This window comes from Pelodiscus sinensis, chromosome 18 (genome assembly GCF_049634645.1).
Source record: "Pelodiscus sinensis isolate JC-2024 chromosome 18, ASM4963464v1, whole genome shotgun sequence".
Lineage (NCBI taxonomy): Eukaryota > Metazoa > Chordata > Testudines > Trionychidae > Pelodiscus > Pelodiscus sinensis.
Window position 1 is genome coordinate 32363125 of NC_134728.1, and position 26158 is coordinate 32389282.

Here is a 26158-nt window from a genome sequence, read left to right on the forward strand (position 1 = left end):
CACCCTAAGGGCAATAGAACTGGTTCCCACAAAACATTTGGGAAGAGGGTTCTATTCCAATTATTTCCTAATGGCCAAGAAAACAGGGGGCTGGGAGGCTCTTTTCAGATCTCAGGAAACTCAACAAGTTCCTCCTCAGCACAAAATTCAGAATGGTGACTCTTGCAACTATTATACCCACACTGGACAAAGGGGATTGGTTCTCAGCCCTTGACATTCAGGATGCATACTTTCATATAACCATGCATCCTGCCCACAGGAGATTTCTCAGGTTCGTAGTAGGTCATGATCACTACCAATACTGAGTCCTCCCTTTTGGTCTCTCCACGGCCCCTTGAGTGTTTTCCAAAACACTAGCCATGGTCCCGGCCTCTCTCAGAAGACAAAACATACTTATTTTTCTCTACCTTGATGATTGTTTAATCCAAGGACCCACATGTCAACAAACTGTAGCCATGATAAAACACTACCAGAGAATGCTTCTCTCGACCTGGCCTACTCATAAATACCCACAAGTCCACCTTACAGCCCACTCAAAAGATAGTATTTATCGGGCACTTGTAGATTCAGTAAAAGAGCCTACCTGCCACTACAAAGATTGAAAATGCTATGAGACCTTATTTTGGGGGGAGAGGGGTGTCAAATATATTCCCTTTATCTGCACATGTCTGCAAATACTGGGACACATGGTGGCTACAACCTTTATTGTCCTATTTGCGAGACTAGATGTGTGCTGTCTACAGCACTGGCTTGCAACTGTCTACATCCCAAACCGAGACAGCCTCACAAAGTGTCTCACTCCCACTGCCAGTTCTGCAATCTCTTGACTAGAGGACTTCTCCAACCAACCTGCTGGCTGGCATACTGTTCCATCACCCAGATCCATTAGAAGTGATTATGACGGATGCATCAATTCTGGGCTGGAACACCCATTGTGGCATCAGGGCAGTACAAAGCAGATGGTCTCAATGAGAGATGCTCCTTAAAAACATAAGATCGGCCATACTGGGTCAGACCAAAGGTCCATCCAGCCCAGTACCCTGACTGCCAACAGTGGCCAATGCCAAGTGTCCCAGAGGGAGTGAATCGAACAGGTAATGATAGAGAGATCTCTCTCCTGCCATCCATATCCACTCTCTGACAAACAGAGGCTAGGGACACCATTCCTTACCCATCCTGGCTAATAGTCATTAATGTATTTAACCACCATGAATGTATCTAGTTCTCTTTTAAACCCTGTTATAGTCCTAGCCTTCACAACCTCCTCTGGCAAGGAGGTTCCACAGGTTGACTGTACGCTGTGTGAAGAAGAACTTTTTTTTATTAGTTTTAAACCTGCTCCCCATTAATTTCATTTGGTGTCCTCTAGTTCTTATATTATGGGAACAAGTGAATAAATTTTCTTGATTCACCCTCTCCACGCCACTCATGATTTTATATACCTCTATCATATTCCCCTCAGTCTCCTCTTTTCTAAACTGAGAAGTCCCAGTCTCTTTAGCCTCTCCTCATATGGGACCTGTTCCAAACCCCTAATCATTTTAGTTGCTCTTTTCTGAATGTTTTCTTATGCCAAAATAGCTTTCTTGAGGTGAGGAGATCGCATCTGTACACAATATTCAAGATGTGGGCGTGCCATAGTTTTATATAGCGCGAGTAAGAGATTCTTCGTCGTCTTTTCTATCTCTTTTTTAATAATTCCTAGCATCCTATTAGAGACAAGGAGTCCTGTGGGCATCTGACGAAGTGGGTCTTTGCCCACGAACGGTTATGCTCCAATACATCTGTTAGTCTATAAGGTGCCACAGGACTCCTTGTTGCTTTTGCAGATCCAGACTAACACGGCTACCCCTCTGTTAGCATCTTCTTGGCTTTTTTGACTGCTGCTGCACACTGCATGGATGTTTTCAGAGAACTATCCACAATAATGCCAAGATCTCTTTCCTGATTAGTTGTAGCTAAATTAGCCTCCATCATATTGGTATCATTTTTTCTAACGTGCATTACTTTTACACTTATTCACATTAAATTTCATTTGCCATTTTGTTGCCCAGACACTTAGTTTGGTGAGATCTTTTTCAAGTTCTTCACATTCTGCTTTGGTCTTGACTGTCTTGAACTGTTTAGTATTGTCCGCCAACATTGCCGCCTCACTGCTCACCCCTTTCTTTAGATCGTTTATGAATAAGTTGAATAGGATTAGTCCTAGGACTGACCCTTGGGTACACCACTAGATACACCAGTTCCATGAACCTTCATATCAGCATCCCGGAGCTCAGGGCCATTCACAAAGCGTGCACTCACTTCGTCCCCCTGATAAAGGGCAAAAACATTTGTGACCTCACGGACAACACACCCTCTGTACGTCATTCAACAGGGGGGTGCCCAATCACGCTCACTGTGCTCAGAGGCCATCAGATTTTGGAACTGGTATATCAAGAATCATATAACATCCAACCACCACTTATATACCAGGATAGCAAAATATCAGGGCCGACAAACTGAGCAGACGCTCGTCAGAACAGCACAAGTGGAAGATAAACACCAATGTTCTCCTCAGTTTTTCACAAGTATGGATTCCCAGTTATAAATGTCTTTTCATCGGTAGTCAACTGCAAATGCCACAGATTCTGCTCCTGAGCAGTGCAGAGATCGGAGGGGGATGCCTTCACCTTTCGCTGGACAGCTCCACTACTCCTATGCTTTTCTCCTAATCCCACTAGTCTCCAGGGTGATCAACAAGATATGCTCTGACCAGGCCACAGAAATTTTAATAGCTCCCACCTGGCCGCGACAACCCTGGTTGCTCTATCTGCACTACCTTTCAATAGAACAACTGATCCCCCCTCCCCTGGTGCCACACCTTTTAACGCAACACCACAGCAAAATATACCACCTGAAGATCAAAACCCTGAAACTCAAGGCATGGCTTCTCCCTGGTTCCAAAATGAAGAACTTACCTGCTCAGACAGTGTCAAACACATCCTATTGAACCGTCAATGGCCTTCCTCAAGATGCACCTATCTAAACAATTGGAGACGTTTTCAACAGTGGTGCACTACTCGTCATCTACACCCCAACACCGCCCCCATATCTACCATGCTTGAGTACCTGATGGGCCTCAGTGATGCAACCTCTCCATCAGCTCTATTTGTGTCCATCTGGTGGCGTTCACGGCTTTCCACAAACCAGTTAATGACTTCTCTCTCTTTGCACATCCGATGATGAAGTGATTCCTCACCCACTTGCAGAAGATGCGCCCAAACCTGTCTCCCCCCTCCCTCCCCTCCATGCCACCTCGGGACTTAAACCTTGTTCTCGACACGCTCACCAGGCCACCCTTTTCAATCCTTTGAACCACTGGCCACCACATCACCACAATACTTGTCCCTGAAGGTGACCTTCATAATGGCAATAACAGCTGCAAGACGTGTAGGTGAAATTGGAGCCCTCATGGCTGAACTACCTTTCACAACTTTTACTAAAGATAGTCATACTCAGGCGTCACCCCAGGTTTCTCTCCAAGGTCATTTCTGAACCTATATACTTACCTTCATATTAGTATATGAACCTATATACTTACCTTCATATTTTCTTAAACCTCATACTTCCTTGAGAGAGTTCGTCTTGCACACAATGGTTGCAAGATGAGCTGTTGCGTTCTATTTAGAACCAAAGAGACCAGAAAGTAGGACAGACTCTTCATCTCTTGGTCCAGGCCACAGAAGGGAACAGCCGTCTTAGCACAACATGTATCCAAATGGATTGCTAGCTGCATATACATAGCTTACAAACTTGTGGGAAGCAGCCACCAGACACCACTTGATGGAGAAGTTACTCACCCTGTGCAGTAATGATGGTTCTTTGAGAGGTGTGTCCCTGTGGGTGCTCCCCTGCCCTCCTTTCCTCCACTCTGCTTGGAGTCCTCGAATGGATTTCAGGTAGAAAAAGAACAGAGGGAGGTTTGCACCACGCGTATATCCAGCGAACAAAAACCGCGCGAGACAGTGTGCAAGTGTGGCACAAGGGCCACTGCTAAGCAAAAATCTCCAATCAGCAGCACAAGGATGCACTGAGACCTGAGTGGAGGCCACACATCGCAAAGAACCATCATTACTGCACAGGGTAAGTAACTTCTTATTTTTGTGCAAAACATAATTTTTGCCAGTTCAACTCCTGAGCTTTATTTGAAATATAACTGCCTTACCTAAGAGAAGGTAATTCGCTTTGTAAGCCAATTACTGGTAGGATAAGAGCGTGAAGGTTGGAAAAGTCTACACTTGATTTTGTTCCTTTATATTGGGATGAGAAATAAAGGCAAAGAAAAGGGCAGGATGAGCAAATAAATATATACTACGTATACCAGGAAGCAGGAGAGTTGTGTGCAGAACACTGATTTATTGCAGGAAAAATATGGGTGGATTGAAAACCCTTCTTATGGCATATGAGAAGCAACATGAAGCATGCCTGAATTACTCGTATGTGCCTGAGGACTGAGAGAATCCCCCTGATACCACCACTATCCTGACAAGAAAGGAGTTGGCCTTGGCGATGATAGTTCTGTGGAACTGGAACAAGGAGAAGACTTGTTGTTTTCCTAATGTTATAGGTAACGAAATGTCATGGTTATTTTTAGTAAATGTTCGGGACAAGTCATGGACAATAAATAAAAATTCACAGAAGCCAGCTGACCTGTCCCTAAGTTTTACTAAAAAGAAACAGGAAGTATGAGGAGGGAGAGAAATGAAGCACTTTTGGGGCTTTTAGATAGTCTTGCAGCTCATCACAAAAAAATCAAAATGGATTACTGCCTCACTCACTAATGCACCTCTTCCACTAAACAGCCGTGCCCATTATTTCAGAAATGAGCCACTTTTTGAAATATAGAAGGCAGTGATACGGAGTAATGTCAAGCATTATTCATTGGCTGCATCTGCCAAGGCAGATGCCAAGTTCAGGAGAGCAATACTGCAGTCCCTATTGGACTGATGCAACTTATGCTCGCTGCTCCACCCTCCCAAAAGAATGTGCCTTGCTAGTCACACATGCTCAACGTATTATTTACTCAATTGTTACTGTGGTTCTTCAAGATGATGTCCGTGTCGATCCCATAATCCTTTTGTAATACCCTATTAATACAAGTTGCAAGTTGTGTGGAAACTAAGACCATGTCTATACCTACCTGCAAATTGCTGCTCTGGAAGTCAACCTTCTGGCATTCAATTTAGCAGATATAGTAAGGACACGCTAAATCAAACACTGACAGTGCTCCCGTTAATGCCAGTAGTTGTACTCCTTGTTGATAGGAGCATTTCTCTTGTTGACTTCCCGCTGTGGGGACAGGACCAAAGTTCAAATTAAGGTACTGTGGCAAAGTCTGGGCTAAGTCCTGTGGGTCCTGCGCTTCCTGGTAGGTTCTTGTGGACCTCAGAGGCTCGCAGCATCTCTGATAACTGCCATGAAGGCCAGGGTATCCTGCTTCCAGAGCCTCTTTCATCATTGGTCAGTCCAGTGCCTTTCTTTTTCCAGTCCCTGTTGGCCCTTCCAGCCAGAAGGGAGGGTTGGGGAGAACCTGGTCCCATCCACTTGCTCCGGGTTCCGGCCCAGGGCCCTATAGTAGGGGCAGCCCTGATCAGGCAGTGTAGCCCCCTGAGCAGCAGCCCCTCCCTGGGCCACTTCCCCAACCCCTCTTGCAATACCTCGTTCCTGATATCATGGAGCAAACATTCGCACCAGCTCACTGAAGTGTTTTTTTTTCTTGCTCTGGGTTGCTCCCTTCTCCTTGAGTTCTCTAGTCCGTCCCTTTTCTCCTTCCCCCCTAGCCTTGCCTGGGGAACTGTTTTTATAGTGCACACATCCACCAAAAGTGGCTGCAGGTGTTCCAATTAGTCCTTCCTTTAGGCTGCTGCCAGATAGGCTTCAGGTGTGGCTGGCTGGCCATAGTCTTTAACAGCCTATTCAGGGAACATAAAGCCACATATGAGAGAGCACGACATGCATGCACAGCCCCAGTGAATGCTGCTATTCAAAAGAATCTTACTTTACATGTCTGAGGCACATATGCAACAGTGGGATCCTGCCAATTACAGCTTTAAGGATCAGTTACTGCAGGGAAAGTTAACCAGTCTCTTCAGCCTGTCATCAGTCTTAGGCAGACGTCATCACATTGGTTTATATCCAGTTGACATTTTTAATGTTTTCTTCACAACCATAAGGTCTCGAAACATTTTATTAAGAAAAAGTTTTTGATTCTGAAGCTCAAACATACCCACTTGGGTGAAGTACTGGCTTTCTGAGCCACTCCAATCTGACCTCTACTACATTTATTCTGGATATTCATATTCAGCTTTCTCTTTCTTTTCTTCATCCATTACTGTCTTGTCTTGATAAAATAGCACATACATTTTTCTTTAAAGGGCACAACATTTATCGAAGCAATATAGGATACCAGCCATTCTAATCACAACATGGTTATCACAAGTATTCTCTTCTGAAAATATTTTTGCAGGAACAAGTCAGCCAAAAAAGTCACCCTTGTCTTAATATTTTTTCCTTCCTTTTGTTCCCCGTAACATCAAATTCTTGGGGAACAGCATTTTTGTGCTTTTCATTTCTTCTGTGACATTCCCAAAGCAAGTCTGCTCTAGCATTCACAAATTAGTTAGTCGCAGAACATCTTTTTTGAGCAGTAGCTGGCATTTAGGATGTGTGTGCAATCGCAAACCCAATGATGAGTGTATAAACCTCTTCTGTTGCTGTCTGTCCAGTGACTAGAGCACTCTCATCACTTCCTTTCTCCTTTCTGTTGATTTAGTTTTTGTATAATCTATATATACTATAGCATATAGTGTAGTCTGGTGGTTAGAGCAAGTCTATTTAGACTGTGAGCTCTTGTAGGGCCAGGGAAAAGACCTGCAGAACAGCTGTGCCTAGCCTAGGTCAGCTGACTTGTGAGCTCATGGGGTTGTCAGGTTGCCCAGTTACAAAATGGCAATGTGAGTGCATGTGGTCTCATGGGCTGAGTGCCATCCTGAGCCCAAACATCTACCCTGCAGTTTTATAACCCTGTATCCTGAGCCCCATTAGCTGATCCAGGCTCTGAGACTTGGTGCCATCAGTTTTTCTTTTATTGCACACACATGCAATGTGTCTGTGCAATGCCCAGCACTCATTTGGGACCTCTAGGCGTACCATAACACACACAATTAAGCGATGTATATAGTTGAATGTAGTATGGACCATCTAAATTTAACCTTTGGGCTATCGTCTGTCTGGTGGTGTGTGGGGTGGTTTGTGTGTTCTTCGGTGTGTGTGGGCGGGGGGGGGGGGGGGATTTCCTCAGGTCTTGCCTAAGGTGACAGATGATCCAAAAACAAGGGTTCTAAGAGCTCATAAAGTAGGAGAAGAGAGTACATAGGAGAAATAACTCTAGTTCAAATGTTTGCCTTTATAGCCCCACAATGACCCTTCTTCCTCTTCTTTGCTTGGAGCCCAGCTGGAAGAGTCAGAGGAATACAGAAGGATTGCTATAAAGGATGTGTGTAAGATGTTAATTATTAAAACTAGAAAAGGATCAAAAAGTCTAACTTAGGTGTAATACCTGGAATTACTTTTCACTTTTTAAAAATAACTAAATTTAAAGTTTCCAGTTTCCTTTTTATCTTCTGACATCAGAATTACTGCAACAACATTTTTAAGTAGTCATCCTTCATGTACGTCAGGCAGAGTCCAGTGGCTACCATTCCACTATCCGTACACAATTTTCCACACTGGACGCCACCATTCTTCCACTCCAGGATGACAGGGCATTAATGCTATTAGTAATTCTAAATATCCAGCTTGTAGCTCTCCTCCCCTGCCCCCGAGTGTTGTTTTTTTTCCTCCAGTACTAACATATTTATAATTTTACAGAATACCCTGGCAGTGACGAAAATATTGACATTTCCCAGGAGCTTTCCCCAAAAAAATCAGTCATCACCACAAGATATTATTCTTCAAATAAATCTTATCCCCACCTAAGTACACCGTTACATGTTTCTGATTCTGGGCACCATAGAGTGAAAGTAAATGGTAAGATGGATGTCCTTTGTGGCTTGATAGCTTTGTGTGTAAGTGGCAAATGTGAGTAAAAGGGAAACGTAGTATGCCACTCCCTATTACAGCAGATAGATTTAAGCAGCATTAGTGATATAAATTGCTCTATACCAGTTCAGGTCTGTGTTTACACTTCCCTTATGTTTCAAATTATAAATAGTTCATGAAGGGCTAATAAGTTATAAATAGATGTTTGTACACAGCATGTGTACATAGTAATGTGCTATAAACACATAAATAGAAAGTGTTAATATTAATAGATGGTTGTAAATCATGTTGGTTCGTTGAGAGTTGTGCCTCTGTATATTCCATACCTGGTTTGTTGTAAACATAAAGGTTGTATGATTAATTACTTAACAATATTGAAAATGTAATTGCATGCACAATCCTGACTCTCCCCTTGGCTATGTCTACATAGTGGAGCTATTTCAGGATATCTCTGGTATCCCAAAATAGCTATTCCGTGTTTTAAGAGGAAGCCTGTTATATCAAGATATAACAGTGTCACTATTCTGACATCTCTGTAAACCTCATTGCATGAGGGTGAAGGGTCATATTGGAATAGCACCTTATTTCGAAATAACATTGAAATAAGCTATGCAACTTGCATAGTGGAAATTGTGTAGCTTATGTCAAAGTAAGAGTGGTGTGTATAACCACCCTTTGTGTTTGTTATTTGGCAACTAAAGATTATGTTTCTCACATGATCTATATCATACTTTTTCTGCAACTGTAGATACAAGCATAGCAACTTGTAAAGCATACTCTTAATGTATGTGAAACAGTCCATAAAAGTCATACTTACAAAACATACAATTCATGTAGTAAAATACATACAGGAATAGTGAAACATTGGTGACATACATATGCAGTCACAAGTTGTATCTAAACATCTGTGCTGATGATTGAATAGAAAAATGTATATTACACAAGTTACTAGAATACTTCCATAAGAGAAGAAACAAATCAATGTCAGTAAGATATTGGACCATTCTGAGAGAAATATTAGAATAACCAGGGCTCCACAAATTATGGAAAACCCTACTCGCCAGACAAAAAAGGGACTCGCCACCCTCCTCCCCCAAGTGTTTTTTTAATGGCATAAATTCCTAATAAGAATAAGAACAGTAATTACTAATGGGTGATATTTATTAATAACTTAACTTATTAATAAATATCTTACAAACCTCTACCTTTTCCCTCTGCTTTCATGTCTCCTCCCCTTGTTCCGTCAGCTCCCCTGGTGCCTGCTGCCCCCCAACCCCTCACCCTCCTCTGCTGTCCTGACTCCTGCCTTCTCACTGCCCTCAGCCTTCCTGAGACCTGTCTCGCTCCACCAGCCTTTCTCTCCCCCCTGTGCCCACTCCTCCAGTAGCCCCACTCTGATCATGTGAGCTACCCCTCCTCATCCCCTCTCCTAACATGTCCCTCTACACACCTGCCCTTCCTCTCTCCTCTGGTGCTGATCTCCTCTCTTCCCCCCCCCCAGGTGTCTGCCCTTCTGCTTCACCCCCAGAATCCCCTTTCCCTTCCACTCAGCACAGCCCCAGCCCTTCCTAGCTTCTGTCTTCCATTTTGCTGGGTTGCCGGAGCCTTTTTTAATCCGGCGGTCGCTGGCTGTGACGTTAGGACACCACGTCATACCAGTGTCCTGGCATCTGCCGGCATCCCACCCTCTGGCTCGCGCCCTGCCTCCTCGCACCGGAACTGCACACAGGCAGCCCAACACTGAGAATCGCCACACTTCCCCCTCCCCAGTGGTGCTCTGCTCCTCCACCAGCCGGTGGATTGGATGGGGCCATGCCTCCTGTAGTGCGGGCTTCGGCCAGCCCGTCAGAACAGCCCACTAGGCCAGTCCACCCTGCACTCTCCAGCTGTTAAAATCTACTCACCGTGGGTGAGTGTATTTGTTGAGCCCTGAGAATAACTAAAATAGGGTTGTCAAACAATCGAGTGATTAATCCTAGTGTTGAACAATAGAATTCCATTTTTTTGGATGTTTTTGGATGTTTTCTACATTTTCAGATGCATCCATTTTAATTGTAATACAATACAAAGAGTACAGGCTTCATTTTGTATTTATTTTATTACAAAACATTTGCACTGGAAGAAAACAAAATAAATATTATTTTTCTATTAATGCAAGTACTGTAGTGCAATCTCTTTATCATGAAATTCAACTTACCAATGTAGAATTACGTACATAAAATCCGACATTGGAAAATAAAAAAATGTAAATCTTTTAGAACCTACAAGTCCACTCAGTCCTATTTCTCGTTCAGCCAAATGCTCAAACAATATTGTTTACATTTGTATGTGATGATGCTACCTGATTTGTTTTTCCAGTGTAACCTGAAAATAAGAATGGGCATTCACATGGCACTGTTATTGCTGATGTTGCAAAATACTTACATGCCAATGTGCTAAAGATTCATATGTCCCTTCATGCTTCAATCACCATTCCGAAGGACATGTGTCTATGCTGATTACTGGTTCTACTCCAGTGGTTCTCAGCCAGGAGTCTAGGGCTCCCTTGGGGGCCAAGAGTAGCTTTCAGGGAATCTGAATTGCATGATTGGCATTAGACTCACTAGGGCAGAAAGCACTGAAAGTATGCTCTAGCTATCTTTAAAAATGTCACATTGCAGATGTGCCAAAATGCAAAGAAGGTAACAGTGATAATGTTCTTAAACACGTGTAATGTTATCATCCAAAACTGCTATAACATGAAGTAATGGGGAGAGGGCTGGTAAAGCACAGAACAGGAGACATAATTCTCCTTCAGGCAGTTCAGTTACAAATTTAATTAAGATTGTTTTAATGTGCATTCTTAGTGCTGTGTGAACATCTGTTCTCACTTTGAGGTGACATTGTAAATAAGAAGGTAGCATTTTCTCTTGTGATTAGCTGGCCATGAAGTAGGATTGAACGGACTTGTGTGCACATTATTTTGTTTGAGTGTAAATATGTAACAGAACCACATTTGTCAGTTGCATTTTCATGATTGATTGTACTATAGTATGTGCTTGAGGTGTATTGAAAAACACATTTATCATTTTTACATAGGAAGTGAGCACTGTACACTTTGTATTATATTGTGAAAAATGTAGAAAAGCATCTAAAATGAATACATTTCAATTGATATTGTTTAAAACTGATTAATCATGATTAAATTTTGGGGTTAATCACTAGAGTTAACAGTGATTAATCAACAGCCCTATAAAATAGATGAAAAATGTTACAAAACGTCCTCCTCTGTCTGGGGTTGCACAGTATTGGTATAATTGTATTTTAAGTAGTACGCTGTAATGCTGTGGTCACCAACAGGTCGATCATGAGGCCTCGACCAGTCGATCACAAGGCGTCCTGTCTGTCCCGCCCCCATTTCCCTCCCACCCCTGAGAAGCCCCACTATCTACATCAAGTGAAAATGGAGGTAGTGTCGGCTTCCTGGGGATGGACAGAAGTCGTGCAGCTCAGCGCCTCTTCCGGCGATTCTGGAAGTGCGCTTGCTGGGTGTACTGTGGGAGGGAGCATCGGCTCCCTGCACCTCACAGGAGGGGTGAGTCAGCCCAGGGTCAGGTACAGGCAGAGGGGGTTGGCCCAGGGGCAGGCACGCGTGTGGGGCTTCCCTGTGCAGGGAGGGGGGGTCGGTCCCGGGGCAGGTGCATGGCGGGGCTTCCATGCACTGGGACGGGGGTGGGGGTTGGCGCCGGGACAAGCGCGTGTAGGGCTTCCCTGTGCTGGGAGGGTCGGCTTCCTGGGCTGGTGCTTGCGTGGAGCTTCCCTGCGCTGTGGGGAAGGGGTTGGCCCCGGGGCAGACACATGCTGGTTTCCCTCCAGGGGGAGGGGAGGAGTGGGAATCCTGGGAGGAGGCAGATGCAGGGGACTCTTTGCCACCATTCCCCTCTCCACTCTCCTGTCCCCAGCCACAGAACGCTGCCCTCACTCCTGTCCCCAACCCCAGAACGCTGTCCCCATTCCTGTCCACACTGCCCGAACTCTGTCCCCACTGGCACCCTGTCCTCAGCTGCAGAACCCTGCCCTCTCCCCTCCCACAGGAGAACCCTGCAGAACCCTGTTCCCTAGCCACAGAACTCTGTCCCCACAAAATGTATAATTATAAATGCTTCATTTTAGATTTAAATAGCATGAATAAAAAACAGACCATTTATTTCATAACTATAAACATGTGATTTTAATTTTATATATCGCATAATTTAAAAATAAACTGTTTATCAGTGTGTGTGTAAGTAAGGGCTGGGGATAGCAAGTGATGGACAGGAGGAGAATACAGAAGGTGGGGCTTCAAGTAAGGGGCGGGGCTGTAGATCTTCCCCTGTTCTGAGATTTTAAAAGTGAGCTTGGGTGTAAAAAGGTTGGAGATCACTGCTGTAATGTAATGATTAACTGAATGCCCAAAAGTGCAGAGTTTGGTTTACTTGGGCAACCTTAACCCTAGCATTTTTTTATTTGGCTATAAACTTAAAGAACAGTTTCTGATATACGTTTGTTCCCAGCTTTGTATCATATGCACACTCATGTGAGTTCAAAGCCTTCCTTTCACTCAGGCTATGTCTACACTATGAGCCTCTTGTGGAAGAGCAAATGTAAATGGAGTGCTCATTTGCATATGCTGCACTCTCATTTGCATTTCCTCTTCCTTTCTCTTTTGCATAAAAAGGGGCTGTCTATAGAATGCTTTTTTGCACAAAAACCTCTTGCGCAAAAGGGAAAGGAAGAGGAAATGCAAATGAGAGTGCGGCATATGCAAATGAGCACTCTATTTGCATTTGCTCTTCCACAAAAGCCATTGTTACTCTCCCTGTGGGGACTGGGGGCCAGGTCTACACTACAGACCTGTGCCTGTGTAACTATATCACTCGGAGGGGAGGGGGGGAAATCCATTCCCCATAGCAATGTAGTTACAGCAACTTTACCGTCCGTGTAAACAACGTGATGTCTACAGGAGAGCTTCTCCAAATGACCTTGCTACTACTGCCTCTTGGGGAGGTGGATTGACTCCATTTAGACAGAAGAAGCTCTCCCATCAGTATAAGAGCATCTTCACTAAAGCGCTGCAGTTGCACAGGAGGAATGCATGTTACACTCTGAGACTGTGTGGTACAGTGACCACTCTTGGGACATACTGTGTCTGTTTGGAGGGACAGTGGCTTCCAGTGATGTAATAGTCTACTGCACTGTCTCCTATGGTTTTGAAATATGTAATTGAATGCTCATTATCAAAGCAGTTCCATCTCTGGAAATATTGAGTTATTGATAAAGAGCCTAAATTTGTAGAAGTTCCTGTGCCAACATCAGTGGATTTCTAAACAACACATGAAGGCGAAAAATCTTAGGCATCAAAGAACATAAAATTTTTGTTCCCTCTAGATACTTGTACATCTAGCTGGTAATAGTACCACGAAATCTGCCCCAGTTCAATAAATTCAGACATTGACAACAGAAATGTTTGTTAGTTGTCTGCATAGAATTGGCCATATTTCAGAGAGAGAAACTCCTCATTACAGAAACAAACTTAGATTGTGGTTCTCACTTGTGCTTTTCCCACACTTTAAGTGGGAAAAGAATCTTAGAATCATAGAATACTAGAACTGGAAGGGACGTTGAGGTCATTGAGTCCAGTCCCTTTCCCTCACGGCAGGACCAAGTTTGTCTAGACCATCCCTGATTTTGTGACTTTATTTTCTTTTGAATCAATTTCAGATATATTTTGAGAAGTAAAATCTAAAGAATTCGGAAGGTTTTAATAAGGCAAAAGATATTTTGGAATAGCTATTAATTAGCCGGTATGATTTTGCCAATTAGTAATATTGACGGTCAACAAACACTTTCTAAGCCTAATTACTGTACTTATTACTTTAAAAACAATGTTTGATACATTTTATAGTGCCTGCAATAAATACAGTAATTTAGAATGGCCACAAATTTTTCTGTAATCATGCTGACGGATTTATTCAATTTAACTTTTTGATACAGAGGAAGATACCTTGAGTGAGTCATCTACAGATAGTTTGCTTTGGAGTGATGACGACTACAGTCAGGACATTGATGTAACTACTAACCCCGATGAGGAACTCGATGAAGAAGACAGTGACTTTGGGATTGTTCGATGCATTTGTGAAGTGGAAGAAGAAAATGACTTTATGATTCAGGTATATGATTGTAGATTAGATGTGCAGTGAAGTTCACCAAATACAGGAAAGAATGTCATCCAAAGCCTAACAATGCAAGTGTCTATGTAGGAATATGAGAGTGGATTCCCCATAAAATGTATCATTTCTCTTCTCCGGAATCTCAGAAAAGTATCAGTTTAGCTTGGGTGAACAACTGATGGTAGCATGTGAACAAATTATGCTTTGGTAGCTCACTTCTGAACGTGGCGTTCTATGTAATTTTTATCAGGGCCATTATGATTAATGTATTTTTCAAAGTTTCAGCAGAATCTGCAGTCAGTTTTGAGTTAAGGGTCAATGGGAGGGCGGAAAGATTTTTGTACTTCTCTACAAATATACTTTTTAAAATAGAGCTGTATCAAAAATGGTTCAAGTTTTTAACTTGTCATGGATATAGTTCTCTTTGAAGATGTGTCTGCTAGGTTAGAGAATAAATATTTTAAAGTAAAAATGTTAACCAATTGATTTGAAACCTTCCCCAAACGTCTGAGCATTCTCAGAAGCTATTTATCTGAATAGCTTCAAAAGCATCACCTGATCACAGTGTATGTTCACTGTACATTGCCCAGTCAAAAAAGATGAACAAGTACAGATAGTCAGTGTTTGACTCAGTTTACATCTGGGATATGCTTAAATGCTTTAGTAAAATCCCCTAAAACATTTTTTGAAATCAGGGCAGGAAAAAAGTTTGTTTTTTTTTCTTTTTTTTTAAATATTTTTGAAGTAGAATCTGATCTTTTGGATGGAGAAGGTCCTGCAGTTTCTGATGCATTATGTAATACTTTGCACATTATGATTGTTCACTTATTTGAAGATCTGGCCACACCCTGTCTTGGGCCACACAATAGCAGCAGCAAATGTGGAACTTTCCCTTTATTTATAAATATCAGCATAAGATTCCACACTTGGGTCTTCAGAAAGCTCCCAGAACTTCAGTGCTTGGATCCTCTGAAGCACACATACGTTGTCAGGAGAGCCATACGTACTGAATGTACACCAACTACTGACCCTTTCACCAGTTCCCTACTAACTTCAGTCAGTAAAAAAGCGCCTGACAGGCACTTGAATGATTTGGATTGCTGATACTTTAGGCGTTGAACATGAGTTATTAAAGGCCTCTTTACTCCCTTTTGGGGAAATTGTGGATTTTAGGAATATTTTGAAGCTTCCTTGGCTCACTCTTGAATCCCCCAAACTCCTTTAATTAGTTTGGCTTGTTCACAAGTCTTCAAGTCAAGTCTGCACAGCTTATTCACTCATAATTGTCCTCGATGTAGTATTTTATCTCCTGTTACGTTTTTTCTTGCTTTGTTGATTAGTCATTATTTTGACTGTTCTTTTTCTCCTAGCAGAATTATAAAGTCAGATGGAAAAAAGTAGAACAATTTGAAAGCTTTTGACTGGCTTGAATATATCTGAGGCTGGTGTGCTCTGCACCTGGGAGAGGAACTTGGTGTCAATGTGACTAGGTATATGGGTTGTATATGCTTTGATAGGATTATCAGTTCTGGAGGCCACCATCACAGATGCCCATAATTTTGGCGTGTTGTCATTTTTGTTGATACTGATCTAGCAGATCTGTTTTATTAAATCCATTTTAAAGCAGAGGTCTCCAAGTGGACATGCTTTGATATACTTGGTGCATTCATGTGCCACGTCAGTGGCTGAGCTCCCACTCATCTAATGAAAACTGTAGTTCAGGAGGTTCTGAGAGCTAGCTGTCATTTTGGTGAATTATCTTTGACTTGAACATTCTTGCACCAGAGGCTCTAAATACACTATCCAGGAACAAGTAGTCCTGAAGCACCTTAGAGACTAGCAAAAATATATAAATAGTATTGTGAGCTGTTAATTGCCGACCTGCTTTCCTTCAACACCCAATTGACATCAAAAGCTAACTATGAGACCCTTCCAGCCCACTCAGCCTACTTTGCACTGGCACTACAATTGACAGGTACTTTCCCCTGTCCCTTCTTTTTCTGTTATAAATTGTGAGGGCTCCCCTTTTCTCTCAGTTCTGCTCATCTGAGCAAGTGGAGTTTGCCCACAAAAAAGCTCATGATTCTCCCTCTCTCTCTGTGTGCGTGTGTGTGCATGCGCGCACACAGATTAGTCTCTAAGGTGCTACAGGACTCTTCATTTTTTATAGTTACAGACGAACATAGCTACCCTTCTGATACTCCTGTTGCAAGTAGAGAGCAACATTTGGAGACGCAGTGCATGTTGACAGAAATACTAAAGAGTTTCAGGTTAGTCCTATAGTGTCATATTGACACCAGGGTCAACACTCATCCCTTATGTCTGAGCACTTAGTTGTATGGGACCACTGTTTTTATTACAGCATGGATATCTGTGCCTTACACATAGGATTAATCTGTAGAAGGCAAGCTGGTCTGACACTGGCATTACTGCAAATCCTGTATTACCCTTATCAATGCAGCAGGTTGTGTGGGGATAAGTATTAGCTTGCTAATGGGGAGAATTCTTCAGAGGCTGGATACATCTCTGCAACAGAGGAACAGAAAGACAGTTACTGTGCTCTAGAGCCGTGGACACCAATCCGTCGATCGTGAGGCATTCGGGCAACCCCACCCCCCATTTTTCCTCCACCCCCGAGAAGCCCCACTACCTACCTCTAGTGTAGTGCCGGCTTCCCGCAGGGTGGACGGAAGTCCTGTCTGAAGCCCACGTCACTTCCGGGAGTTCCAGAAGTGCGCGGGCTGCTTCCCTCCCACAGCTCTGTTGTGTGCTGGGGGAGGGGGTGTCGGCCCCGGAGGAGGAGTGTGGAGGCTTCCCTGCGCTGTGGGAGCGGGGGTTGGCTCCGGGGCAGGCACCCGCTAGGGTTGGCCACCCTGCGGGAGGGTAGGGCGGGGGTTGCCCGGAGTGGGGGGGGTGGCTGGGCTGGGCCGGGCCACCCTGTGGAAGGGGGGTTTGGCCCCTGGGCAGGTGCCTGTGGAGGTTGGCCATGCTGCGGGAGGGAAGGGCGGGGGTTGGCTGGGCTGGGCCGGGCCCCGCTGTGGAAGGGGGGTTTGCCCCCGGGGCAGGCGCCCGTGGGGATTAGCCATGCTGCAGGAGGGGGTTGGCCGCGCTGCGCCGCGGGAGGGTGGTTTGGCCCTGGGGCAGGTTCCCGCGGGGGTTGGCCGTGCTGTGGGAGGAGAGGGGATGGGCAGGGCCACGCCGTGTAAGGGGGGCCTTGGCCCCGTGGCAGGCATGCGAGGGTTTTCCCTTCCCCGCGAGGGGGGTGGAGAAGGGGGAGTCGGGCACTGAAGGAGGCATGTGCTGGCTTCCCTCTGAGTGGCGGGGGAAGAGAATCCTGGGTGGAGGCAGATGCAGGGGACTCTCTGCTGCCACTGGCACCCTGTCCGTACTCCCCTGTCCCCATTCCCCGAACGCTGTCCCCATTCCCCGAACGCTGTCCCCATTCCCTGAACGCTGTCCCCACTGGCACCCTGTCCTCTCCCTTCCCAGCACCCTGTTCCCTCTCCTCTGCCCCCAACCGCAGAACTCTGTCCCCACAAAATGTATAATTATAAATGCTTCATTTTAGATTTCAATAGCATGAATAAAAAACAGACCATTTATTTCATAACTATAAACACGTGATTTTAATTTTATATATCGCATAATTTAAAAATAAACTGTGTATCAGAGTGTGTGAGTAAGGGTTGGGGATAGCAAGTGATGGACAGGAGGAAAATAGAGAGGGCGGGGCTTCAAGCAAGGGGCGGGGTGGTAGATCTTCGCCTGTTCTGAGATTTAAAAAGTGATCTTCGGTGTAAAAAGGTTGGAGACCACTGCTCTAGAGAATCCAGTATCTCTGTTCCCTCAAAAGTTTAAAGCCCTTAACTAAGACAGCTGGGGTTGAATTAGCTTCTATTCTCAACATTCAAACTTGTTTGGAAGCCCTTTATATGTCCTTGCATCCTATTTCAGGTAAATTGCTGAAGAATGGATGACAGGAGAAGGATCATGTGATGATTACCTATTGTGTTCCCACCCTCTGGGGCATCTGGTAGTGGCCACTGTCGGCAGACAGGATTACCCTTGTAGATGGACCTTTAGTCTGACCCATTATGGCCATTCTTATGTTCTTAAAGTATGGAAAACACTGCAGGCTTTTCTCCCCAAGTTCAGGGTGGCAGAAAAAACTACACCTCAGTCTGAGATGCCAACATCTGTGTCTCTGGGATAGGACTTGCATGGATTAGGAATCCTTAAACTGAGAGAGGACGTTATGTGTAGTGGGACATATGGATTAATGAGCAGGGTTTAAAACTAGCTGAGTCTCATTAACCTTGCAGGAACCAGTTTGGTACATAGGCGGAGAAAGAGGAAAATCAGGTGATGTCTTGTCTGTTGGAAGCTTTGAGGGAAGCTGGCTGTCTGCCTTTTAAATACCTCAGGGTTCTGAATGTCTCATGTCTTTAATTAGAGACTGTTTTAATCCTTAGGCAATGCATTTTGAGATCTTTTGCTTACCTTAACCTTTGAAGCAGTGAAGATCAGAGATTGTTTTTGTTTGATCCTGACTCAGAGGGTTGTGGACTTTTGTTTTTCTTGAGCCTAAACAATATTGAAAATGGATACAAGTTAAATGATGGAAAAAAGCTAGTGATTTTATTTACATTTTGGGTTGCCTGGGAGAGAGATCCTTTAACCAAAATCTTTACTACTGCTAATGTGGACAAGCTTGGAGGTCACCAGGAGATATGGGGAGAATCTCAACAGATTCTGAGCACTGTGGCTTAGAGCTCTAAGATTTGGTTCCTGGGTTCTTTTGGTAGGTAAGTTTACTATATTTTGCTGCCACTGCTTCCTTACCAGTCCTAGGTTATATTGATTGCCTTAGCTTGTGCCAGGTAATATTTGTATCCATGTCTCATCAGACTGGATGGAAAATTCCATACCTCCTACCAGTAATATCAGACATCTTGACCCAGGAAGGCTTTTGCATGCTGTGTCCCCTCATCTTGGATAATAGGATGCTGATTGACCTGACTTGTACTGTGGAAATGAGGAAAATCCTATTAGTGTCTAAAAAAACCTACATGTTAAATATTTTTCTCATAAGTGGGAGAGGTTTCACCAGGAGTATCAGATAAAATGTCTCTGCAGACTGTTTTCATATTGTCTAACATAGACATTTTACTGTAGTAAACATTTCTGGTCTCTCCTTGTCTTCAGCCAAAGTGTATATCTGCCAGCATATTATCCTCTTTTTGCTTTTAAATTGTTTTTTAATCACTGTTGTAAAAATTAGGTACCTCTAGAGGGTGCTTATGCAGTCCCAGTTAGGGCTGCTTTCTAAAATGTTTTTGAAGCTCAGCAATGCCAAATCTTCACCTCCCATAAATTGGAATCTGTAGACATAGTATACTTCAAAAATGATCACTATTGTTATCTTTCCATTTTTACAAATATAATATATAATTGAATAATGCAATCAGTACAGTAACATGTATTTTATGTTAATATTAAATTAACTAGCCTTTTGTGTCTCTTCAGTCTTTGATTTGCAACAGATTTTTTTATTCATGACCTCTGACTGCATTGTCATAATTATTGGTGGATGCGGGGTTATAGCACCTGCATAGCATACTTAGTGAGGATGTGAACATGTTTCAGAGTACACAGTTCACCGATGAGCCTGGGCTCATTGGTGAACCTTTATGGTTACATATAACACCCACACACCTGCTGCCTCTGTATCTGGGGCTGGGGGGTAGGCTGGAGCTGGCATATGTAGAGCTGACTTTCCCCCCTCCCCTCATTCTACTGCCTCTGATACAGAAGCAGCAGCATGCAGGGGTGGGGGGTAATAGGAGCCCATGCTGATGGGGACCTGGCTTAAAAACACATTCCGTCCCCCTGCCCCCCGTGTAAATGTGTTTTAACAGCTAAACAATTCAGTGGTTACACATTTACACAAATAACTGCATTTTAACATCCTTAACAGTCAGACTTGAGAACACGTATGAAGCTGTGGGTAGTGAGATACACATTAGTTAGCTTCAGGTTGTCCTAAAATGATCAGCATTGAAATAATTAGTAATTGCCTGGATTCTTAATGGTTGTGTTGTCTGGAGAATTGCATAACAGAAGATTACATATGAGTGTGTCTGGATTTACATATGGCGTCTTCTGTTCAAGTTGGCTGACTTTTGAAAGTTTTTGTTGTAGAAAGGTGCATCCTTTGGTGCCGTGTATCTAGTTTTTATTATACTATTGAGGTTCTGAAGGAGAAGACAGGAGGCTCTTTTTTTGGTTACCAACCTCCTTTTGATGCTTTCTTGGAGCGTTCTAATTATTTTTTATCTGGGTCATTCCCCAAGCCACTTAGTCTAAAAGAGTGAAAATACTCTGCAGTTGGTAACTTTAAAGAACAAAAAACTACTTGTGTGCAGACCTGTGGTTTTGACAATATCCCTTCACTGATTCTCACTCACACCTCTACCTTACCCCAGAGTTTGGAAGTTGAGCTTTGAGGTGTCTCATTATCTACCTGCTAAGAGCTCATTGAAGACTTCTCCATCCCTCCTGGTGGAAGTTGTGGGTTTTTTTAAATGTGAGCTCTCTTGTCAATTAGAATGTGACACAATGCTATCCATTCGTGCCCCTTTGAAAGGAACTGGCTAGAATTTTCTGGGACTTGTGTTGCTTGCTTGTTGGAGCTTACATGTTCTAGGAAGCCCTTGTGCCATCAAAGACGTAAGAGCTAGGGCAGTATGACTGTCACTCGGAGCACAAGACCTGGGCATTCTGTAAGCTCTTATTTTTAAAGGCAGAATTACAAGTAATATTCACTTCCCCATTCTGTTAATTTCTAAGTAGCATAGTGCCATTAAGCACTGACAATAGCTTCATTTTCTTTACAAAAATATTACATACAAGATTGTATATAATCTTAATATTGGCACAGTTAAAATAATGAAAGGTCTGGTACAGCTCACTTTGAAACTGACAATAAACCACCTACTTCAGTTAGAGCAGGATTAGGCCCAGTAACAGAAAGTGCAAAAAGTTAAGGCTTCAACTGTACCATGTATCATTTAATATATAGTATAATTTTTTCACCATGTGTCTGAAAACAACAATTATAGAAAGGTGGATGCATATAGATTTAAATAGTACATTTGTATAGCAAGAATTACTAAGTTAATAGTACTAGAACTGAAACAATCTATTTAAATATGGACCTGCATCAAAATGTCACGGGAGCTTCATTGTGGTCTCTTTAATTCTGGAGGGCCACAAGATTTTTTTTGTTGGCACTACATAGGCAGCAGTTTAGTTTTTACACTGATCACCCTTTCTTCTTGGGTGTACATCATCATGGTAAGGTCTGGACAACAATTAGTGCTGAAATATCTGGGGCAACTTTTCACGTTTTAGAAGATTTTAAGATGTGTCAAAACATTCACTTTAACGGGTTATCTTAAATTCTGTAGTTAGTATTTTGCCTCTGAGGCCATATATGCTTTGAGTATTCCTCATTTATATCTGTTGCATACATGTATTTTTAAAATATCAGGAGGCCAGCATCAGTATTGTAAAAACATCTAATGCCAAAACAGGTTTACCGTTGGTCTTCTGTAGTGATACTGGGCTCTTGAGCATCATCTCTGCACCCTGCTTTATTCCACAATCGCATGCTCTGATATCTCCTGATTCAGTATGTGAACTCCAACTAAGTACCTTTCTATGTGTATTTTTATCATTATTATAAACTTGCTATAAACTTTGAAACAAAAGTAATGTATTTCTATTATGTATCCTGATCTTTTTATTTTTCTTTCCTTTTATACTTTTATACTTGTTAATCTGTCTTTCTGCTTTTTCACTGTCTGCTTTACATCCAGTTAAGGTGTATAAGCTAAAAACCACTTCTATTTGAAAATGTTTTGTGTGTGATTGATAATAATAATCCTATAGTCTACCCTAGCATGCTCCCTAAAATCTCCCATTGGTGCAGGTCTGCTGCTGTGCAGCAATAGGTATGCTGACCGTCCATCCCATATTTTCTGGGACAGTCCTGATTTTCAATCTCCTGTCCTGGTGTCCCCATGAAGCTCTGAAATATCCTGAAAAGCCCAGAGACTCCAAAGGCAGCTAGAAGCAGCTGTGCGCTACTGTTTCCCATTGGCTAGAGAATAGGAGTCGTACAATTCCTGCAGCTTGTCCCTGCAGCTCGGGAATCTGCCAATAGGAGCAGCCAGAGGCTGTGCCTGTTGGGTGCACATGAAAGCAAGTAATTTGCAGGGGGGGTGCCAGGAACCAGCACTTGGCTCAGCTGGACTTGGATAAACTAACATGAGAAAGTTAAAAGGCTTAATAATTTAAATTAAATCATTCTCCTTAGCTGCAGCACTAGCAAAATGATTTGGGCATAATTATGTAATTAATGGTGAGTTTCCATTAGCAACTGGTGGTCCTCAGAAAGGTTTGCTATGAACCAGGTGGTCCACAGGCCAAAAAGGTTGAGAACCCCCAACCTTTCCCCCTGAGAGACCTCCCCAGGCTCCCTGCTGCTCCAGGAGAGCCAACAGAGAGGATGGGTCTGTTACCACGGCAGTGCAATCACCGTGTCACTCCAATGTGGATGATGGACAGACTCTTTGAGTCTTCCTCATCCAAGCAGTTGATGATTTAAATAGTGTCTTAAGATGCCACATGAAAGCATTTGGTGCATCCACAGAGAGGCGGGCGGGATGTATCACCTCTCTCCAGAGAGGACTGTCATCACTTGTATGTCTTGAGTAAACAAGCCCCTTGTGAGCGCTGAAGAGATGAGATGTTTTCACTTGCTGCTTCAAGGGCTTTGGGCTGCACTCTGCCTAGACCTGAATGGAGTTTGCTGTGGAGTTTCCTGTGACAACGCATTTCTGAGTTATTCTGACACACAACGTGAAACCTGTGCTCAAGACCTCATGTCCTGAAAGTGCTGCTGTCAGAAGTCAATTCAAACTCTCTCCAATTTTCTTCAAAGATCACCTCTGTCAGGCACTGGGTCTTTTACTGATTGATCCTCTTTGTTTTTGAAGAGTGACTAAATCTTTACTGGATCTTCTTGGGTAATAACAGATTGCTTTGGGCCCAATCCTAGCTTAAAATTAAATCGGATCAGGCCCTTTGTAAGCAGGTTGGAAAATGGTTTCATTTGGCAATTATTATTAGGTATTATTTACATAATATAGGCATTGCCATCATGCTGTTGAAACACATTTCCCAGTAGCTTTACATATAAAATAACCCAGACCTCCATGGGAAATGTACTTTTCAAGCAGTGATGGTGAAGGTTAGTGACAAGGTCTTCTCCACCCTATAATTATCATGGTTAGTTCAATATTGTCATTCTGGCTTGTGGAAACAAAGGACACTTGATAGTTTTACAGTAACTTCAAAAAATGCAGTTGTAGTACATCTTATTAGGGATGTAAATTCCCATTCATCAGTTAACTGGTTCATGTTAGGTGACACTGGGGCTGCCATCAGCTTCCAGTCCCCTCTGGAGCAGTCCCTGTCCACAGAAAGCTGGACTGCAGTCAGGGGCTGCTCTGGATTCTGGTGCAGTCCCTGCCTGCAGGGCCCCTGGGTTCCTCAGAGAGAGGGGTTGCTCTGGACAAGAGCAGCCTTCTGCCCACAGCAGGTAGGGAGCTGCTCCAGCCCCTTCTGATTACCAGTTAATTGGAACCAGTAAGCATAATCTGTTAACAGGACTAAAGAAATTGCTCTGTGAAATTGTGGGGTAGCTCTGGATAATTCACAGGCCCTGAGTCAAATGGAGCTGCATCTACACTGCAAAGTAATACGTCTCGGATCCTGGATCGCCTCTTGAATGGAGGTTGGACCCCTAATGCTGCACTGTCATGGGATCCTAGGTCTGGGGCCTGAGTTAATGCAATTGCACTATAGTTGCATGGGGGGGCTCCTATAATGCCCCAACTCATCCCTATTGGTAGAGGACAGTGGGAGGAGGTCTTAGAGCGGGTCTCATGAAGTGAAGTGGTTCACAGATGTTTAATTGTTAACCCATGCAATTCCATAATTCTTGAGGCCTTTTTAAGGCATCAGGCACCAATGAGTAGCAGGGCAAGTAGCTGTTATTGCAATGGTGAGGTTACTAGTTTCCTCATTGTTGTGGGCATCTTTACTTAAATATGCTGATGTCCCACTTGCTCGTGTTGTTTCTTATAGATTTCTTATTATCTCTGGTGCTCTAGAGTTATTAAAGTAAAACCAATCCGGTGGGGGAGAGGGCTGGTACCTCACTCCCAGTCTTTCTGTTCACATGATGCACTCCTTGCTTCTTTCCAGTTCCTTTTTTATTTATCTGTGGAGACATTGTTAACATTCTCCAAACCTAAACAATTACCAAACTATTATCCTTTCACAGAATTTTAAAGTTGCCAATTGATTGGGCCCAATTATGAATTTTGTTGGTTTAAATTGATGCTTCTGCTTTACTCAAATTATCCTTTCATTAAAACAATATCTTACACACAACACTATTTGCAATGCTTATTACAATTAAGACACACAAGACAAACTTGGACAGACCACAAACTTACTGTGTCATGACACAGAACCATGGGTGGTGGTGGTGGTGGTGGTTGTTGTTTCTTCAGCTGGCATCAGCGCTTTCTGATGATCTGAAAGACAAGAAAACATCTCTACCCCCATCGGGGTGGCCTATTATAACTTAAAGTACTGCCTAAGATCTGCTAGGGGAACCTGTTACAGCTAGCTCCTTAACACTTCTATGGGCGAGTGAGCTACAACTTTCCTAGAACAAGGGCGCTTTATCGGTACTCGTGACCTTCCACTCCCATGAATTACCTTAGAGTTGCTAGCCCTCCCTAACAGTGACATGCCTCAGTTTCCCTCTTGTACCACAGATCAGGCTTAATGTGTGAAGCTATAATGCTTTTCCTTAGCACAAGGTGTTGGTTGGCCAGTTACTGTTCCAGCAAGCAAAAAGCTTTTATTTTCCTGAAAAGAATCATATGTACAATGTTACAGGCTTACTTATGAGGGATAGTTGGTTTCACACTTCTTCAGAACAGAAAGGCAGTCTGCACTCACTCACAACCTTGGATCTGAGAGCAAGCCAAAAGTATTATCAACTCAGCCTTGAACATAGACACAGTGAAGTTTCAGAGTTTGGATTCTTAAAACAATAACTTGGTTTCTTAGAGAGCAAATTTAACCTTAAAAGTTGAATGCCTAACAGAAGCACTAACTAATCTGTGCATTGTCTGTTTGCAATTTTAAGCAAGAGGACATTGTCCAAAACAAAATAAAACTAGTTCATTTGAAACCTACAAAATAAAGTTACAATATATAGAGCTCATTCTCTTATGCAGTTAACCAATTAAGTTTCAGTAGAATCCTTAATTTTCCTTTTGCAGATTTAACAAAGTGTCCGTAGACAAATGTTTACATTTGATTGTTTCTTTGCCTAGATGGTTTGCACAGTGCTTAAGAAAGAGGCTGCAAAGAAACGAGGTGTCATTTTTAAAGCAGGTTTCCCTTCACATATTACAACAATCGGTTAATTCTTTCTACACTCCCTCGGAGTTCACTTTTTACCTTCACATGCTTTTTCCTCTTATGATACGTCCTGATTTCTGCTAAATGAGTTTTCCCGATGACACAGGTTTGTTCAGTATCAATTTGGTAAGGAGGGTGGGCTTTCCAATTAGCTCCACACACACCTCCTGATTCCTTTCAGTAGGTAAATCTGACTGTGTGTTATTGCAGTCAGCTATTACTAATTTTAAACTTCTCAGTACAGGGTTTTCATAACATCCATGCTGCAGCAGAGTCTGTGGTGTAAATAGAGTGCTCATCTTTGGACAGTCATTTTC

At 43.1% G+C, this 26158-nt stretch overlaps 1 protein-coding gene and 1 long non-coding RNA gene across 14 annotated transcripts in view; one reads left to right on the forward strand and one right to left on the reverse strand.

Moving 5' to 3' along the window:
- The window catches only part of PHF20 (PHD finger protein 20), a 190082-nt gene that overhangs the window by 117262 nt on the left and 46662 nt on the right, over positions 1-26158 (forward strand). For 11 of the 13 annotated variants that reach the window (XM_075900752.1, XM_075900754.1, XM_075900761.1 and 8 more), the window contains 2 exons: positions 7912-8070; positions 14095-14270. In XM_075900752.1, the coding sequence (XP_075756867.1) occupies positions 7912-8070; positions 14095-14270 (335 nt within the window). The remainder of the gene's footprint in view (positions 1-7911; positions 8071-14094; positions 14271-26158) is intronic. The other 2 variants (XM_075900762.1, XM_075900753.1) reach the window with 1 other exon arrangement.
- LOC142818779 (uncharacterized) lies at positions 16469-25639 on the reverse strand. Its single transcript, XR_012896417.1, has 4 exons — positions 24860-25639; positions 19199-19295; positions 18771-18854; positions 16469-16796 (listed from the first exon to the last, which is right to left on the reverse strand). It is a non-coding gene; the product is annotated as an uncharacterized LOC142818779 (long non-coding RNA).